Source organism: Girardinichthys multiradiatus, chromosome 24, assembly GCF_021462225.1.
Source record: "Girardinichthys multiradiatus isolate DD_20200921_A chromosome 24, DD_fGirMul_XY1, whole genome shotgun sequence".
Classification (NCBI taxonomy): Eukaryota; Metazoa; Chordata; class Actinopteri; order Cyprinodontiformes; family Goodeidae; genus Girardinichthys; species Girardinichthys multiradiatus.
In genome coordinates this window covers 21,402,048-21,415,828 of record NC_061816.1, presented here as the reverse complement: position 1 = coordinate 21,415,828, position 13,781 = coordinate 21,402,048, and the positions used below count along the sequence as shown (strand labels likewise).

General features: G+C 36.9%; 1 protein-coding gene across 1 annotated transcript in view; it reads left to right on the top strand.

Annotated features, from left to right (window-relative positions):
* The window catches only part of LOC124861969 (receptor tyrosine-protein kinase erbB-4-like), a 393,671-nt gene that overhangs the window by 244,759 nt on the left and 135,131 nt on the right, over positions 1–13,781 (top strand). The window contains exon 3 of the mRNA XM_047355966.1: positions 3,022–3,208. Coding sequence (XP_047211922.1) covers positions 3,022–3,208 — 187 coding nt within the window. The remainder of the gene's footprint in view (positions 1–3,021; positions 3,209–13,781) is intronic.

The following is a 13,781-nucleotide window of genomic DNA, read 5'->3' as shown; positions in this document are numbered from 1 at the left end:
AATCAACCAGTGAACTTAGATTGTAGAAGTCTAATCAGGCTGCGACTGGGGTGACATTTGAATCATTTTGGTTTCAATGTCCAAACATTTCATAGTGTTGACATTTTAAAATGCAAATAGCAAATTGCACCCTGAAAATGAGAGGAATGTAAAGGCATCTCAAGGGTAATTAATCATGGAGTTGTAGCCATAACCAGGTTAAAAGAGAGAAGATCTATTAAAGGTTTTTGTAGGCCTTTGGCTGCTTTATTCACTTACTTTTCTTGAAGAGTTCTTTAGAGTGAAGTCATAATGATTGTACATTAACATTTTCTCTGATTGGCTTGTCTTATACAAAGGTGTTCCACAGGGGTATGTTATATCTACTGTTATTTTCAGTTTAAGCAAATGAGCTTAACTATAGTACACAAGATTTCTCCCGAAGAAAGTACACTAATGTCACTACAAGCTTTCTTCCCTTCAGGCCATGCTGACCGTGGTTTTATAGGTTTTCTTTTTTAATATAACATCTCGGCCTGGTAAGGTTGCCAGATAATATTAGCAAAAACTAAATCAGTAATCTAATGGCTCAAAACGCTCTCACTCCAAAAATTCCTTGGCCAACCCATGCCGATTTGCAAGGACTCCTCTCATTCTATTCAGTCATTGTATCAAATCACAATCAGAATCAGCTTTATTGTTGTCCGATGAGCTAACCCCTCCCTCCTACTTCCCTATGTCTAAAGGGATTGCTCAATCCAGCTCTCCATCCAACGGGTCGGGCCTTCCCTAAACCTGAAAGATCTTACTAAGCAGGTTTACTGAAAGTTCTGTTTAAGCTGGTGTCGGGAAATAACTCGCCTAGCCTCTGACAGCCTTCATCCAAAAGTCTCGCCCTTCTTCAACTGGAGGTCCGGGCGACCGAGTAGCCTCTCGCAGTCATCCACACCTTCGACAGTCACTTTTGTTCACGGCTGCTCATTCCCTAATTTACAACTGGCTCTTGGTATATGGGCTAGGTTAATTTTAGTAGCTCGGCACGGGCCCCAACGGCGCTGTTTTAACAAACTTGGCTAAGGCAACCTATAAAAACCTCCTAAAATATCTTAGAACCAGGCAACAAAACTTTTTACCACCAATGAAAAACCAACAATACGGTGACTCAAATAATTGAATGTCCACGATTTAACTAGAATTTTATATGCTTTCTTTAATTAGTAACGCTTTTGCAGGGGTCAGTATCAGCTTAAATTCGGCAACACAAAATAATTTCAATAATAGAAATGAATCAATCAACTCAACCTGTCTTTCCCTGATGCTGAAACTAGTGGGTTTGAAGAGGCTTTGAAGACGGAGGCTCATCCATGCACCTGATGGAGAAGATTCTTCTGGTAACAATGAGTGGTTTCTTGAAGGAAATACGACTTAATCTTCAGATTTCTTCCTTTAAGTGGCAGGCAAGGCACTGATGCTCCAGGCTTTGATGGTTAAACAGGATCTTTGTTGTTATATGTCTCTGAAGACAGTAGTTTCCAGAGGCTGAAAAGTTGAAGGAAACCCGGAGACATAAATGAGGTTGATTCAGGACTTCCAGAAGCCTGAAACTTAGAGCAATCAGCTGTTCACCGATCAAGTTCACTTCTGTTGTCTGGATAAAAAGGCTTTAGATTAAATCAGATTTTTAATTTTGAGGCACAGTCCTTTCTGGGCTCACGGGTTGATCCTCTTCTTTAATGCAGTCGATCAATGTTCCTTTTCCATCCAAGCTTATCTTCTCCGTCCGAACTTGTTCGCTGGTCTTCTGCGAGGAAACAACCCCGTTTCTGCTCTCAGCATTGTTTCTATAGCGCTTGATGTCTTCACCGGTCAGGCCCTTATTAGGCTTCTTAGTTATTGCGCAACCTATTCAGCTCAGCTTCTTGATTATTGCTCAATACTTTAGTCATGGTCACTGTGATCTACTGATTCTGTTTCTAAGCCTTGGAGATGCCAATAATAGCCACGCTGGTCTGTAGTCACATCCTCCCTTCCTTCCGTCGCTGTCAGCATGCAGCTGGCTCTCGTCAGTCCTAGTCATCCTACAGTTCTATCCCTAATCTGCTCAGTTTTAAACTTTACACAGTATTACACATTCCATTCTTCAGCTTTCAGCATTCACTTTAAAACACAGTTACAAAACCATCATTTCATTCTTTTTATTCATGCTTCACAAATGATTAATGTTATATTTCTTTCATATATAGCTGATTTAGAATGTCAAACCTTAATGTTTTTCCTCTAATTCTCAGTTCTTAACCACATTTCAATCATACATCTTTTAACTTGTTAATCAAAGATTACTAATTTTATCCAATACGTGTGAAAGAATGTAAAATCATCATAAATCATTTCTTTGGATACACTTGTTTATATTTGTGCAATAGATAAGACAGATAACATGTGGCAGATAATATGTAGCTCCACATAGGCCTCTCCAGTCTCTCAGCTCCAGAATATGAGAACATGCTTGTTTCACTCCTCACTGTTTCAACCGTGTATTTTAATAATTATTGCATGGATTACACATAAGGATATAAGGATATTTATTGTACGTTTTATGGAGTTAACTGTGAGCAGTTACTAAATGTTGCATGGATTACATGGAAAGATCTCACCTTATTTTGACACCAAATTCGTACATACAAACAAGGAATTTGACTCTGGTACACTTTGCTCTTTGGTTTCTTTTTGTATTACAGAATATAGATATTTACAATGTACAATATACACATATATATTCTCAGCAACAAATGTTGCTGTCTGAGAAATAAAGTATTGTTAGCATAGAAAAACTCCAAATAATTGTTGTTTTATTTTATTCCTTTAGTTGTAACTTTTCAAAACAATGAACCGTTGGACTAATGTTTCTGTTTTACTATACGTAAAGAAGAAAAAGGGTGAATGGTTTTGACAATATTTTACAAAGAAAAATCTGGATATATTATAAATGACTAAAATTCTTCGTCACAACAACCCCTTGCTTTCTTTGCCTTTTCCATACAGTCCATAAGAGAAGTGACCGGCTATGTGCTGGTGGCGTTGAATCAGTTCGAGTACTTGCCTCTGGAGAACCTGCGGATTATCCGAGGCACCAAGCTGTACGAGGGCCGCTACGCTCTGGCCATCTTCCTCAACTACAGGCGGGACGGCTTCTACGGCCTGAGGCAGCTGGGCTTACGTAACCTCACGGGTAAGATGGATGTCACTCCAAATATTTACTATAATGCTTTTTTATTTGCAAGGTTCCTAAACAGAAAAATCAGCTTCAATGTGTTAGTAAATATTTTAGCATTTACATATTCTACTGTCCTGCTGTGTGACCCTTCTTCCTTCCTCCCGTATGTCCTTCCTTCTTTCCCTGTATTTATTTATTGTTGAAATGTGTTTTTGAAAAATGTGGAGTGGCTTGGTCTCCCATGGCTTTTATGTTTGGTGCTGGTTATACTAAAAAAGAGGCTCCTAAAGGGAAACTGTATTGGATTTTGTGGTAGGTCAAGCAAAATGTTCAATGTATGAAAGTAGGAAAAATAAGATTAACAGTATTGCAGGGGAAAGAGTTTAAACAATTTTCATTTAGCTGTTCAGATACAGAGTTAAAGCTGAATTTCGATTTTATTCATTGGATGATTACCTATTTCTGTGGTGTTTTAATAATGTGTGCTCTGTTGTTGATGGTCAGTTATATTTCAACCCTGTGTTTCTGTGGTTTTCTTTCTTTCTTTCTTTCTTAGAAATATTATAATACAATCTAAGTCATGAATGCAAAGTGGACTTTAGTATTTCACATTGTGAAATGAACATGAAGGACTGAGATCTCTGTTGGGTGTGGAAAAGTCATGGATCTTTAGATAAAAACTATGTAAGAATAATGTATTTTAAATCCTCTCTAAGGTGAGAACACAAACTATAAAACTATAAAAAGGAAACCTGTGCAATGCCTCAAAGCTCAAATCAATCAAATAGATTTGATCATCTTTGTGATAAATCAGATGTGGAAAATGTATTATTTAGCCATTTAAACTCCTCCTCACAATGAATTACAGGCTGTTTTAAAAATGTGTGCTTCCATAACATGTTCTGCTCTAAAACAAATGCTGGTCTGATTTCTTTTTACTCCCACAAATACAGACGTATTACAGTTTTAAATTACAAAATTGGAAATTGGGCTTTGTAAAATGGCTGTTAAATTAGGTGTGTGGAGCTCAATAATGAGATTTTACCTTTAACTTCTTTATTCTTTTCACACTCCGAAGGAAAAGGCTTTGGAAGTAGGTTGTATTGATGTTTTACATAACAACTGCTGTGTTTTAGTTTGTTTTGGCGACGTGGGAGTGCAGACGCTAAAGGGGAAAACATTTGTAAAAGAAACATTTTCTGTGTGGTCTTCTTCTCCTTGCCTCATATATTTATATGCATTTCATATAATCAAATCCATATAAATATAATGATGCATGAAGTCAGATAGGTTAAAGGTTTCTTTTTACCTGCATAGCTGGGAATTAGGTGGCATCTTTGTCTTTACTCTTTGAGGCAGGAATTCCCATTGCTTTTAGATAAAAGTGTGAGTTGTTGTTTAAAAGGAACTCTCTGAGGTTTGACAGTTAGATTATAGAGGGCTTGTTTGTCAGAGCATCAAAAGTTGCTAGTTACAGCATTTATTTGCTTTACATTATTAGAAAAAACAGCTGTAGATTTGCATACACTTCTTAGCTCGTGTTATTAACGTGTTAACTTGGCATCAAATAATTGTTTTTCCTGATATTAAATATTATTTAATAAATTATTAAAAATATTTGGATATTGTTTAATTCATATTGTACATTTAATATTTAATATTCTAAAAAGTTAGGCGTTACATCAAATTAAACCCAAACTCGTTTTTCTTTTTTTTTTTTTTTTTTTGCAAACTGCACTTTTTTTTGCAGCATTTCCTGTGTTGAAAAAGTTTTAAAAATGCACAAAAAAGTTGGAAAATCACTGTTGGTGTTGATCTAACTTTCAAAGCGTACAAAATTAAAAACAGGTAAATATAAGTGCTTCTTGTTAGTTTTTATGTAATATTGTTACAATAAAGTGATGCATAACATCAAACAAGACATTCAAACATATAAAAAGAAAATCTTTTAATCTAGATGTTTTTTTAATTTTTGGGTCACTGTGAATTAACTGAGAAACTTCTGATTAAAATATTGCTTTTAAAAGTTTCCAAAAAACAGTTAAAAAGTAATTAATCAAAGTTAACTAAAGTTTAAAATCATACAAGTATATCAATCCATTTTTTAACTCTTATACAACTGGGGCATGGACAGTTTAGCTCAGTAGCATCAAATGTTGACTTTTACAACACTTTAGCTCTTGTCACATGTAAACTTAACTTATTAAATTTGTGTTAAACCTAGGTTTTCAACCTGAAATTGCATAAAGTTTGCTTTTCTCAATTAATTTATATGGCACATTAACTATAGTGATAAAGTGATGTATTACAATCGATAACGTTTAAGGCTTTGATAAAATAACAAGTCTGAAACTGGATTTTATTTTGGTTATTAAATTGTGTTCAAAAATATTGATAGCTGCAGATGTCAGAGACCAGCTTTGTGGCATTTGAGCCCATCAGCCCCATCACTTTGGGTCTGCAAATCTCAAATTATGAGATTCACCATATTTAGTTTTTTGTTGTTCACAAAAGCAAATACAATTTTGTTTCTTAAAATGTAATACTGAACGTTATGAAACATTCTATTTGGGGGGGAAAAGAGCCCAAAAATGCTTTTTGTTGATTGTAACTATTGTTAACTTTAAAATTGCACCTTATTCTGTAAAATTTTGAATATTTTTTATTTAATTTTATAAAAACATATACATTTTCTGTTTATAAAAATGTATTTATTTATTTAATTTTTAAGATTTTTATGCAACATTTGTAGCCTTTATTTTTGTTATTTGAAAGTAGGCAGACAGGAAGTGGGGTGAAAGAGAGGGGGAAGACATGCAGCAGAGGTCGCTGGGGTCAGAGACAACTGCGTTGAGGACTGGAGCCTCCATATATATAGCTCTGCCGCTACGGCCCATGCCTCGCAGCTATTTATTTATTTTTATAGCAAATTTACAGCCCTTATTATACAAAGGGTGTAAATTGGGATCTAGATCAAAAATGAAAACTTATCTTAACACATTTCGACTGACTTAAGAAAATTGTTTCAAAACTACTTCATCTGGGCATCTACTTTTGTTTGCTCCACCCAGTTTCCCTCCGTCTTGTAATCACATAAATCAAACAAATGGGACATGTTTTTTTATTGCTCGCTGAGAGAGTAAAAAATCCTGTTCAGTCTCTAAACAGCAGTTACTTTGTCTTTAATCTTGCTGGTTTTAGAGGAAATGTGTTGGATGTCTTGATGGCTGAAAAACCAAGCACATTCATTGTTGTGTTTCCAGCATGTATTTAAACCAAATGCTTTGCTGCATCTCACTGTGGCCAGGGAGTAAAAAATCCCATCCAACATGTATGTCCTCCAAAGCGTCGCCAAAGAACAAAGACAAACGCATCAGAAACTGCCAGTTCCTGTTCATCTGCACACAGTAAGGTACCCAAAGTATATTTGTGAAGATTAAAAAAGAGAAAACTGTCAGACACATTGCTGCATGTTTTTTTTATTTAAAGCTGGTTAGCACATGGGGTTAAAAAGGGATAAGAAAAGCTATCAGTGCAGAAAAGGTTTACCAGCAGAAGTTTATTACAGGCCTCCATCTTATTGACTTTGCAGTACTGCTTTGGAGATTGATGATTGTGGAGTAAACAGTGATTCATATTAGGGGCCCAGATTTATTGTGATAAGCAGCATTTTATGGAGTCTGAATGCTGTGATAAGGTACTCCTGAGAGCTTTAAGGGCATGTTGACATCCAGCACTGGTAAAGAAGCAGGGAGTTTACCTGTTTGACAGCCCCAACGATGAAAGGAAAGCCTAAGTGCACCTTTATCCCTGAATGACTCACTATGAATAATAAGTTGCCTCTTCTACACAAATTTTACACAAAGAAGACATGAAAATGCAGCTTTTCACAGGTAAATTAGGGCTTGACTCAACACATCCATCTATATTTTTACCTTGAGAGTTCCTACCTTAAAGACTCAAAAGATATACCAACATGAAACATTTTTTTTAGTAGCTTAGTGGAAGAATAAGTTTAGTATCACCGGTATTTATTTCTGGATGCCAATTCCCATTGTTAAAGAGAAGTTTGACCTTGAACTGATCCTTTAAAGTCTTGACATACAGTACCTCTGGTTCTCTTCAGCTTTTTAAGCTTTCTAAAGGCTGCCTACCTGTTGCTCTGGCCCTTAGCACAGGATGGCTTCCTCGTATTGCTAGACTTTATTCCAAGCCATCTGAGAGCAGCCCAACGCTGCAATTAAACCAGATCCAGTAATGCATATGGATCAGCACTGGTCCTTATAATTCCCAATGCTCCTCTGCTGGGAAAGAAAATACACGATGTAGTGTTTTTCTCTTTTAAACTGACAATTATACCAGCAGATTACCCCTCATTTTTCCCGAACATTAATAAGGAACCAACTATACAGATTTGCTTAGATGCATCCATGATATTTTTTACAAATTCATCTAAAGTTGCAGCTGCTATATCCAAGTTGCAGGGGGTGGGATATACTCAGAATTTCCCACTGTGAACAATGTATTAGACTAGTCTTAAGTCTTGGCATTCCTAATTCTGTAATTGACTCTATTAAATCAAGAATGGATCCAGCATCAAGTAGATGGCTGTTAAAGTAACCTGTGTTTGTATGACCTTTACCCATTTGGTTAATTTATGGGTCAGTGCGTGGGTGTATGTGTGTGTGGGCAGGTGAACATATTTGTAGAAATAAGTGCATTTGTGTTGAATGGGTGTCTAGAGGTTTTTCACTTGAAGGTGTACAGTTGCTAGAGTGGCAAGAACAGTAGAAAGTCTGCAACACATGGCACCCAAGAGCAGCAAAGGACAGGTGGACCTAGGTCCTAAAGGCCACGACCGTCCCAGGCAGACAGACACAAGTAATGCCTTGTGTCTGTTTGCCTGGGGCAGCCATGGCCAGGTTACCTGTACATCAGTGAAGCACAGGAGCAGTAGGTCCCAGGCCAAAGAGGCAAAGGATGAGACGTAGGGCACCGAGCCCCCCTGACCCAGCCCCAGCGCCATCTTCCACCATGTAGGCCAAGCCTGGGACCCAGTACCCACAGTGGCCTAGGGCCTGCATCATCCCATAAGCAATGTATTTCATTATTGGAGCCAATGCTTAGAAATGCAAGAAGGGTGTGGAAGCTAATTGTTTCCACATCGGCTTTTGTAATGTCACCAAAGAAGGCAAAGTGAGCGACAAATTGGAAATGTATAATCTTGGCATGTTAATGGAATGGGTGTTTACCTACTTTTAGCCAAAAACCATAGACAGGCGTACAGTGCCTGAGAGCATGTAGGTAGTCATCAGGTAAATCTCTCATGCAGTTTGGATACATGTTAGTAAATGAGAAATCCATTTGGAACACCCTTTGTCCTGTGTAATGTGTTCTATAAAGGATTTTGTATATTGTATAAGTTAAAGGTTGGCACCTTGGGTCATTCTAAAAGTGTTTGTGCAAATTTTACTCCAGGAAGTGAGTGTTAAATCTACTTATGAATGTTTTATGTATGTTTTTGAGAGTAACTTTGGGGGTTGAAGTTTGAGTAAGCTAGTAAATACAATAAGTAGTTCTATGTTTGTTCGTTTATTCTTAAATTTGGACTGGATTATATTGGTGATATTTATTTTTATATTTTAGAATTTATTTGTATCAATGCCATATGATTTTTCTAAAATATTAAAAGGGTAAAAAATATTTTCTATCAAATAAGTCATCTAAATGATTTACTGTTTCATGTTGAAAGGTTAGGAACCCTTTTATTTTGCAGTATGTCTGGGTTTGCTTCAAATTGGGGTTCGTCTGCATAGGAAAACTAAAGACCTATTTATTTTGAGAAATTCCCACTAGGCTGTCAGACATGTACTGATATTGATGCTTTTAAAACAGCTGTGCTGCTTAAAGGGCTGATAAATAAATTATCTGAGATAAGGATTTATTTACATAGGATTTGTTCAATTTCTATCCATAGACTGTCAGATTTTTGAAAATCTATTTTAAGATATATTGTAATCTTTGTCAAGAAATATTTATAAAAGGTGGGAGTTCCAATCCTCCTTACCTTTTAGCCTATTGTAAAGTTTTTAAGCTTATGCATGTAGGTTTAGATGTCCATAAACATTTTAAAATGATAATCTAAGCTTTTGAACCAAGTCTGGGGTGGTTTTACTGAGTGAAAAAGGGTGAGTTCCCCACTGTGCATGGTCATCTTCTGTTAATTTGAGTAATTGGAGGTAATTTATTTGTCAGTTCTTTCAGTGTGTTAGAAATATTGATGTGCAGGTTTCCACTCTGTAAAGAAATGGTTGGAGATGGATGCATATTAGAGGACGCCTTTAATTTGGGAACTTATTTATTAAGGTTATTGACTCTCTTAGAGAGGGGTTTGCATTTTCCATAAATAGCAACACATCATCAGCATATAAACGCATTTTGTGGATTTTTTTGGCGGTTTGAATTCCATAAATAATTTTGCTTTGACAAATTACAGCCACTAGTGGTTCAGTACACTGTATATAGCAAACAGTGAGGGGGAGAGTGGTCATTTGTTTTCACATTGGTGAACTATATAATAATCTGATCCATGACTAAAAGGTTTGTCCAAATTCAAATTTGTGTAAAGTAGCCAATAGAAATTTCCAATTAAACTTGTCAAAAGCCTGCTCAGCATCTTATGAAACAATTAAACCATTATGATTTTGGATGTTGCAATAGTCTATTATTCTATTCTCATATTATGAATTGCATACCGGTTTAATAAACCCAATATGAGGGGTCATCTTTTCAAGCCTTGTGGCCGAAATCTTGCAGATGAGTAAGATCTGCATTTATAATTGATATTGGGCTGTAGCTAGATGGAAGGATGCGATTTTTATCCTTCTTGAGGATAATATTTATATTAGCACAATTTATGTTTTGAGAGAGTATCAATGTTTCCTGAATTTCTGTGACCACCCATTGGAAGGTGGGAACCAGAAGTGGCCAGAACTCTTAGCAGAATTCTGCAGGCAAGCCATAAGGTCCTTGTGCCAGAGCCTTTTTTTGTTCCTCACTTAATTCACTTTATTTAAAAATCATCTATGTCAGAACTGGAGGGATCAATATTATTTGAGTATAGACGTTTGCAAATTTCTAAAAGTTGTATCAATTTCTTTAAGGTCATTAGATGATATACTGTCAGTTAATTAAGTATGTATTTTAAGTGTCTTCCTGTGTGTGTTTATGTGTGTGGATTCATTCCTGATGGAACATCAACATTGTGTGGACATTCACCACTGTGTGGACATTTTGCCTGGTCCACACAAGGAGAAATGGGTTATGTGGGTTAATGGTTAGGTTTAGGACTAAGATATGAATTGAGTTTATGGTTAGGTTTAGGGTGAGGGTCAGGGTTAGGCTATAGCAATGAATGGAAGTCAATGCAAGGTCCATGTAATGATAGCAAAACACTAGTAGCAATTATTCGTAATGTGTATTTTATGGAGTCCTCTGAAATCAGCCTGTTCAGCGTCACCCTATGATGCTGCTGCAACCATATGAACTGTGTGCACACTTTACTGTATTACATGGCTCGCTGCACACTGCAGTGCTAATTACCCCATGCTGAGCAGCAGCAGGAATAAAAATTGTCAGATCTTAAAATCTATGAGTCCTGATGAAGTGTTGTGTTTTCAATGGTCTTCTGATCCTGTTCCTGTACTTTTTTTCGTTTAATTCTTTTCCCTTTTTTGTCCATATGGATGGAAGCCAAATTACTTGTTGTGTTCAACAGAAATACCAACTTCCAGTTTGGCAGAGATACTCCCATATGCCCATGTCCAGCAACAAAGTAGCAGTTCCCTCTCTTTCCCATTTCCATCTTTTATCATTTCTCAGCTCTTTCATGTAAAGTGTCTCCACTAAGGCTGACTGGGGCTGTGGAGGCTCCGCTGTGGTTTCACAACCTAGCTACCTCCCCTGATTGGAAGCTAATCGTGTCTCATTAATTGCAGCATTTCTGTGGGCATTTTGCAGGTATTTAGGCCAAATTACCCACAGCAGTTGCTGTTGGGATAAATTGATTAATAGACGTCGTGATAATTAACACCAAGTGCATCTTCGTTTTTTAGAGCATGACTACTGATTTTGTGGGTCAAGGCCTGTCTAAGCAGTTTCTCATTTTTTACAGTCATTCTCCTCAGCCCAGTTGACAGAAACATTTGAGTATTTTCTTAATTTTAAAAGAAATAATAAAACAACTATTTTCAATTAAATAAGCTGTGTGTTAAAAGGGAACACCTACTGCATAGGAAGAAGAAGAACCTACTCAGAAGAAAGCTACAAATTGGGAAAGAGTGGTAACCATCCACCATCTCTGACATCAGTCTGAGGAACATTTGCCCCATTTCTCACTTTGAGCTGTGAGATGGCTTGTGCAGTGTCTTACATGTACAGCCCAAGCACATGGGATCTTTAAGATGGCGTGGAGTGTTTGCCACATTAACTCAATAAGATCAAGATCTGGGCTTTGACCAGGCCTATGTTCCATTTCTTAATTCTTACCTAGCCCTTGGTGGATTTCCTAGTTTGTTTCAGTTGTTGTTATGGTTCAGGGTCCAGATTTGGTTCAGCTTTCTTTGTTTTAACATATGGTCTCCCATTTTGCTTAAATGCCCTCTAATAGTGGGCTGATCAGGTCTTGCTGCAGAAAACATCTGTGAACCATGATACTTCCAGATCTGAGCTTCATAGTTAATAGGAGTTTTTTTTTCTTCCTGAAATGCTGTATTTGAACAACAACAAAACAGCCACAAGAAGTCGTCTGTCTGAGGCAAAAGTCCAAAATCTCATGATAATAGCCTCTGCAGCAGTCCCACTTCAGATGTTTGATAAGTGTGCAATTCAGGTCCATGCGGACCTGGAAGAAGTTGTGAGACTGTGTGCAGGCCACAGAAGATGATCTGTTCATATTTAAGTGCAATCATTTAATTTTATTATTTATATATAGTTATTGGGACCACAGTCAATGTTTTTTGTCACTGGGCAGAAAACGTTAAATGTATTCATCTGGATCTGGATTCTCTGTTCAGCTTGTTCGGACTGAACAGTACTTAAAATGAATTAAAATATATGCTATCGAATTTTTTATTATTATCATTTTAAAAAGTAAACCCTGAAATCAGTGTTCATGTAATCCTTGTAAAGTCTAGTTTGCAAACATTAGATGTGAACTAGATTTATTAAGTTGATACTGGCTTAACAGTTGTCAAGGTTTGACATAGCTGGATTTGTTTTTTTCTTTTTGGGTTTTTCTCTCAAATTCTCTCCTCATTATCTTCCAGTCTTCACCCAGCACAAATTCTCGCATGATAAGCACATTGTGCAACAGAAAAAAATCAAAGAAAGAATATTTTCTGTAATGTTATTCTTGAATAATGGTTATAGTCCAGCAACTTAGTAGCTTTTACTAAATGTATGTCACATTTCAGCCAAGTACTAGGTGTTGGGTTTATGTGAAGTCAAGCATTGGACTTTTCCTGATTACATTTTTACACATTTTAGTGGTAGCTTTAAAAAACTTGCAGACATTCCTGATATAAGAGCACAGAGGAGTAAAAGGGAACCGTGATAATTGCTTTTGGAGTTTGTTTAGGCAAAAACTCTCCCTCCATTGCCTCTTTATTTAACATAAAGTCTGTGGTGTGATCTCCAGAAAGTGGTGTAATTACAGAAAGATCAAATAGAGCTAATGCTAATACGCACTCTCGATCTGGACTGTTAGAGGAAGAGGGAGAGAGTAGAGAGTTGGGGCCTATTAATAATGAATCCAGTGTCATCATTAAGGCAACAAATGATTAAAACATATCTCCCAGCTTCAAACGCTGCTTTGCGATCCTAGAAAATGCTGCAGTTGTGAATCTGCAAAGCAAGAGAGTCCTTCAGTCTGCTTGTGAAATAAAGTTTTGCCTCCTTTTTTTTACTTTCATCTCTCCCATCTCCTCTTTGGAGGGGTGAAACACCAAAGCACCAACATTCCTTTTTGAAAACAAAATATAGCTCCAGTTCAGTGTGATGTAACGTATCCCGTAAATCTACACAGATGTCTCAATGATATGGACTTTTATACCAAGTTGGGCTGTAAATCATTTTTGCTGCAGCTTCATGAGGCCTCTCGGTTTTTATGTCACCCGTATGTTTATAGTTCTAATACGATACCTTTAAATGTCCTTGATTGAGAACAGTGATCACTAAACATACTTGTAGACATAAAGATCAAACATACTAAATTATCTCTCATTTGTATTCACGCTAAGGAAGATGCAATGCTTATGGGCTTTCAGCAACCAGAAAGTCCTTGTAATGCAATACTTGTGCTGAATCTTATTGTTGTTGTGCTGCTGTGGGAGTTTTGTAAGTCCGTTGACAGAGAGAGCCAAGGGGGCTCTTGATGTGCCTCCATTAGGGACCGGAACACTTGTGGAAGGAGGAATAAATGATCTTTAATGGATCAGAAATAGTCCTCTGAGGGCAGTATGTCTGCCACCCCATCCACTGACCTTTGATGTTGAGATTACCTGACCTCAGTTGAGTGAACTGACTCCAC